We start from the raw sequence: 6376 nt of genomic DNA on the forward strand, positions 1-6376 counted from the left end.
GAATTTTGAACCTTAAACAAATTCCAAACAAGAAATTTCCAAAATGTTATTAAAACCCTGGACCAACATCAATTCCAAAGACATACAAACTTCCAACTTTCCAGGAGTAATCTCAATAGAAAAGAAAACCCTGGTCCCATGGCCAGCAATCCCCCCCTGAACCACCGCGACGCCCAGAATGGCTCAACACCATCTCAAGTGGCGGTGGTAATGGTGCCTCTACCGGCACAAGGCCACCTCAACCAGCTCCTCCACCTCAGCCGCCTCATTGCCGCCTACAACATACCCATCCACTTCGTCTCCACCACCACCCACAACCACCAGGCGAAGCTCCGCCTCCATGGGTGGAACCCACTGACAGCTGCCAACATCCACTTCCACGATTTCTCTATCCCGGAATTTCAATCTCCCACCGCTAACCCCAATGCCAGCAACAAATTCCCTTCACATCTCCAGCCACTATTCAACACCGTATCCCACCTCCGGCGGCCGGTCGCAGCCCTCCTCCAAACTCTCTCACACACTACACACAGAGTCGTCGTTGTCCACGATTCGTTAATGTCGTCTGTGGTTCAAGATGTGTTCTCTATTCCAAATGCTGAATCCTACATTTTCCACAGCATTTCAGCTTTCTCCGTCTTCTGGTACTTCTGGGAAGGCCTGGAACAGGAAAAGCCTTTACCGGTTGAGGAAGGCCTGGAAAAACAGGTCCCTTCTCTTGATGATTGCTTCACACCAGAATTCATGGAGTTTATTGTGTCTGAACAAAAGTACATGAGCTCGTGCTCTGGATATCTTTACAACGCCTGCAGAGTGATCGAAGGCAGATACATGGATTTAATCGAAAAGCTGACGGGAAACGAAAACCAGAAACATTGGGCTATAGGGCCTTTTAATCCGCTGGAGCTGACGGGGAAAAAACCTGACGGGCCACGGCATGAATGTCTAAAATGGCTGGACAAACAAGAACCAAAATCCGTACTGTTTGTTTCGTTTGGCACCACGACTTCATTGCCCGACGAACAAATCAAAGAGCTAGCAACTGGGCTGGAAGAAAGCGAGGTGACATTCATCTGGGTTCTGAGAGATGCAGATAGAGGAGATATGACTGCAGGTGACGAAGGAACAATGAGAAAGGTTGAGCTGCCGAAAGGGTTTGAAGAGAGAGTGAAAGAAAGAGGAGTTGTTGTAAGAGATTGGGCTCCTCAATTGGAGATTTTGGGGCATTTTGCAACAGGCGGATTTATGAGCCATTGCGGGTGGAATTCGTGCATGGAGAGTATCTCCATGGGTGTGCCGATAGCGGCTTGGCCAATGCACTCGGATCAGCCAAGAAACGCTGTTTTGATGACTGAAGTGTTGAAAATTGGCTTAGTTGCGAAGGATTGGGCACGGAGGGATGAGACGGTGAAGGCGTCGACAATTTCCAGGGTATTGAAAAGGTTGATGGGGTCGGGAGAAGGGGAGGAGATTCGGCAGAGAGCCCAAGAGTTGCACGGTGCTGTCAGGAGAGCGGTGGCGGACGGCGGCATCACGCGCCTGGAGATGGATTCTTTTGTTGCTCATATTACAAGATAATAATTGTAAAACAGATGTTTTGTTATCGTCCAATCAAGATCAAGAAAAACAAGTACAATGTAATTATTAATTAATAGAAGAGTTTGATGGGGTTCGATGTCTCTAATGTTAATTTAATTAATTATGTGTATCCTATGAAAATGAGCAAAATGTTTCCACAGTGACAATCACATCGCTACATTTTCATGGTATATTGTGATGCTAAACATACAAAATGAAAGAAAAATTTTAATTCAAAATGAGTTTGTACGAATTTAAACCAATTATATGGTAAATACAATGCAGTTATTGTGTAATTGATGTAAAACGTATTACACTTATTCTATAATTGATTAAATACACATTAAAATATTACCTAGCCAAGTTTCTACAATTTTGAGTCGATTTATCTTAAAAAAATGTTATTAAAATCCAACCATCAACCTTATTAAAATTCTCAAATCACTTATAATAGTGTAAGTATTTTTCCCCAATCACTCCTTATTTGGGACCATTCGAATTGATTAAACAGAATTTCGAGCCCGAACTCGATTCGATCGAATTTGAACCAATCATACAGTAAATGCAATACATTTATTGTGTAATTGCTGTACAGTTTAGGAAGGTGGTACAATCACGTAACAAGTGTGATATACTTGTTTTGTGATTGATTTGATTTAACTAGATCTCATTAGAGTAACAAAAAAAATCGATTAAAATAGCTTATATAAATAGTTTTTATAACTTTCAATTAATTATTAGACAACATATGATCATGAATCCTACAAGTCAAACATGTCTACTTTGCGGCTCGAACTATCCCTGCCCGCAAAACCAACCTGTTCTTGATCTTGTACTTGTCTAATTGATTACATGTCGCCATTGAAGATAAGATCAACTGATTGGTTTGTTTTCTTTTCCCCCTCTCATTTGGCATTTCTCCAAACAAGGATGCGTGGGAGTTTTTAAGTACAGATCCCTTCCCTTTGCCTTATCTTGTTTCTGGAAAGTCCAAAGGCAGTCAGCAATGCTAAAGGGCCAACCAAACATCAGCACGGACAGATTCCATTGAGATATATAATTGGCTTCTTACAATATTGGATCAAGTGCCACATGTATAATATCACTTTGTTCTTTTCTAGGATTGGTTCTCGTGCATGTTAGATCTTTCATGTCTCCAGCCTCCACTGCACTTGAAACTCATCCATAACTTATCTACTTTCTTGGTCGTGGATAAAAAAGACACACATGTTCTGTCTTGAAATTTTAGTCCTCTTGGAACTTCAACAATGAGCGTCTCACTTTTCTTACCAAGGGGCTTAGCAAGAAACTGTTTAGTGGTTTTCTCTTATCCAAATTATGACTATTACTGTAATAGTCGGACTTGAACCAATTATATAGTAATTGCGGTACATTTATGGTGTGATTGAAGTATAATTACAAATAAGTGATCCATCATATAATAAGTATATTATATTTATTTTGTAATTAGTTTGGTTCGACAAACCTGCAAATTTGATAAAAATATTTCCAATATCCTTTTACGTAATATGTATATGTGGCTACAGTTTGTCTGATGATGATGAGGATGAATCAATAATGTTATGTTCTCTCAATCTTGGTGGGCATGAAATTTTCTTATTGTGTTAATGATCTTTCAGTTTCCGTTCAAACTCATTATCTATTTGATGGGTATACATATATCCTACCTACAAAAAGACTGAAACGCCCTTCATTAAGGGCATTATGGTCATTTCCGCGATCAAGATCCGCGTGTTTTGTAGCGGGTGGGTCGCAGAGGACCCGACCCGGGTCGCATAGACCAACGGAAGACCCGGACAATGACGACCGTTCGATCAGAATGTGAATCAGCAAGATAAGGCCACGTGGCCCAGTACTTGCCGTACAACTGTGTACTATAAATAGACCCCGATACGTCATAAATGAGGTAACTGTTATGCATTAATTGAGATCGAACTTTGAGATCGCATACATTTCACTCGATCAACCTAACTTGAGCGTCGGAGGGTCATTGTCGGGGACGTGCCCGACGAGCTCACGGTTCGTGTTTATTCTCAGGGGATCCAAAATCTGATTCGGAGGAGTTAGTCCATCCGTGGTGAGATCGTCTCAGGAGATCGAATAATTCGACCCGGATCACTATTGATCTCAATAACAATTCTTGTCCATTTTGATCGCAACTTAAAAAATTGGCTAGAACAAATTCAAATTTTTGGAGATTTTATTTCAACATAAATTACCTAAATTCATATATGAGAATTTGCAAAAACACAATTTCTTTTGTCCATGTTTATGCTATTTACCCGAAAAACAAAGGGTTTCTAAAATTTTAAACCTTTCAGCCATCTCAGGTCAAAATTTAAAATTTTCTAACGAATTCTTAAACTTTCCACCATATTTTACATGCACCCGAAAAAAAAGTTTATAATTTTTTTAACAATTTCTGACCATTATTTACAATATCATAAGAGGATTGCTCGCATTTTTTTGGGATAAATTAATTACAACGAGCTTTCTTGAAATTTTGGCTTAATTATGAGTATCTTCTCGTTATTTGAAAAATTACTAATATTTCTTATATTTGATGAAATTATATAATCCAACTTGGATTAACTATCTATTTTTCCCTTGATATATATATATTTTTTTTAAAAATAAAAAATATATATAAAGAACAAACAAAGTGAATGGAAAATTTTTAAATATTATAAAATATGGAACACTTATCCATAAAAAAATTTAAAAAAATAAATAAAATTATAATTTTTAGTCCACGAGGCCATTTTGTCCAATTTACCGCGAAAAATAGATGAAAAACTATAGTATATCGGTCGAGCTAGTTCTTGAACGGTGATTAACAGTAGGATTATTAGTAACTTTTGAAACAACAATAAAATATATATTATTATGTAAAAAACTTTAATGAAATTCATTGTAATTTATACAATGGATAAATATTAAACTTTGTTAGCCTAAGATACATAGCTTTTGTCAGACAAGAAATTTGGACTGGACTCAACCAGAACTGAACTTGCATATATAAGACAACAACCTAATGCCATAAAAGGGAAGCATGTCTGCGATCTTGAGTGGGCATTTGAACAGAACCCCTATGTCTGTTTTTCTCTCTTTTCAGTTTATCCTATTCCATTCCATTCCAGTGTTCTTCTTATCCCAACACAAATACAGACGTTGTTTGTTTTTAATCTTTTCACATCTCACTCTTTGGTTTTCTATCTTACAGACGCTTGTCATTTTGTTTTTGTGAGTCTAGTTTCAAATTGTATAAATTTCAAATCCATTGGAAATTCTACATAAAATTATGACTGTTTTATTTTTTATTATAATAAATAATCATTGCATAACATTTTATTTTTAATTATAATAAATAATCATAACAAAAAATCATATTTATTCTCGTGGCCTATTTTGACAAAAAACATTAATTATCCGCAGGCCTAAATTGGATATTATAATCCACATTACAATTCAAAGTAATGAAAGTTATCTTTTTTATAATAAAAAAAAAACAAAAATTACTAAAAAATAAGAAATATGGCAATATTCCATCGAATAAAATGTACATATATATATATATATATATAATGCAAACAAAGAAAAGGAATCAATATTTTGTGCCTTAGCCTATTTTTGGAATTGACCTAACCATTTTTGGACAACTAGATATGTCCCATTTCTCCGCCAGCTTGCAATTTGTGTGATACCAAATTGATTTTTTCTGGTGTGAAACAAATAAATGTATGACTACTTTTGGACAATGTCCTAAAATGGGCCATATTTTTTAATAAATTCACTTACATTATACGTACATATAGCCAGCTCATCGAAAACATTGAATGAAAATGTAGTGTGTAGTCCTTTTATCTGATGATCGTCACTTCAAGATTTGTCGATCGTAAAAGATCCACACAATTGATAATGTAGGGTTTGTAGTAGATCACATTTACATGAATGGTACAGATCTCTAAAGATTAGATGATCGCAAAAATAATTAAAATATTTCCTGGTTCAAATTGAGTTCGATTATATTATGTTCTTCAACTGATTTCAAGTACTTATAAATGATTGCATGGTAACAATAATGATTTAGTTTAATGATTAAAACTGCAGTCGTAGAAGTGATGTATAGAAATAACAATACACTTACCATTTTTTTTTTTCAAAAAAAAGAAAAAGAAATTGAGGTTCCAGACCTTTTATCAAGGATTTTTTTTTTATATATATTTATGAGTAATAGCATTTATATCAAAATTGAAGATGAATTTTATTTTAATAGAAAGAATTTAAATTTAAATTTAATTATTTTAAATAAAAATAAAATCGGGGATTTGCAGGAATTTCATAAAGACTAAAAACGTTAAAATCTTTTAGGACGAATTAAACTTTCTAGGAAGTGATTTTCCAGGATCATGTTCGTGACTCTCTGTGGTCCCTTTTTTCACTCTATCCCAACCACTCTCTTGATTCCATTTTCCAACCACCAGCAGCAATTTTGTGGATATACACAAATGTCGAATTCAATTGTTTTCTTGCCCCAACTCTGACAGGATTACACTTTCATCCTATGTAAGAAGAAAATGATTCCCTCTTTCCATAATTAAGGTTTTTGGATAATTACACTCACTTTCAAGGTTTAGTGTAATTATATTTCAATTATTTGTAATTTGGGAAATTACATATATTATTCTTGAGGTTTATTTACGTCTAATAAATAAGTCCTTCCATTAATCAAAATTTATCGAATTTGTTGATATTAACAAAAATAAATTAGATATAT

At 35.3% G+C, this 6376-nt stretch overlaps 1 protein-coding gene across 1 annotated transcript; it reads left to right on the forward strand.

Moving 5' to 3' along the window:
- Positions 1-1758, forward strand: LOC105159841 (zeatin O-glucosyltransferase). Its single transcript, XM_011077043.3, has one exon. The coding sequence runs from the start codon at positions 139-141 to the stop codon at positions 1576-1578; it is 1440 nt and encodes a 479-aa protein (XP_011075345.1). The 5' UTR covers positions 1-138; the 3' UTR covers positions 1579-1758.
- Positions 1759-6376: the final 4618 nt, after the last annotated feature.

This window comes from Sesamum indicum, linkage group LG4 (assembly GCF_026168435.1).
Source record: "Sesamum indicum cultivar Baizhima isolate 11 linkage group LG4, ASM2616843v1, whole genome shotgun sequence".
In the NCBI taxonomy this organism is placed as follows: Eukaryota; Viridiplantae; Streptophyta; class Magnoliopsida; order Lamiales; family Pedaliaceae; genus Sesamum; species Sesamum indicum.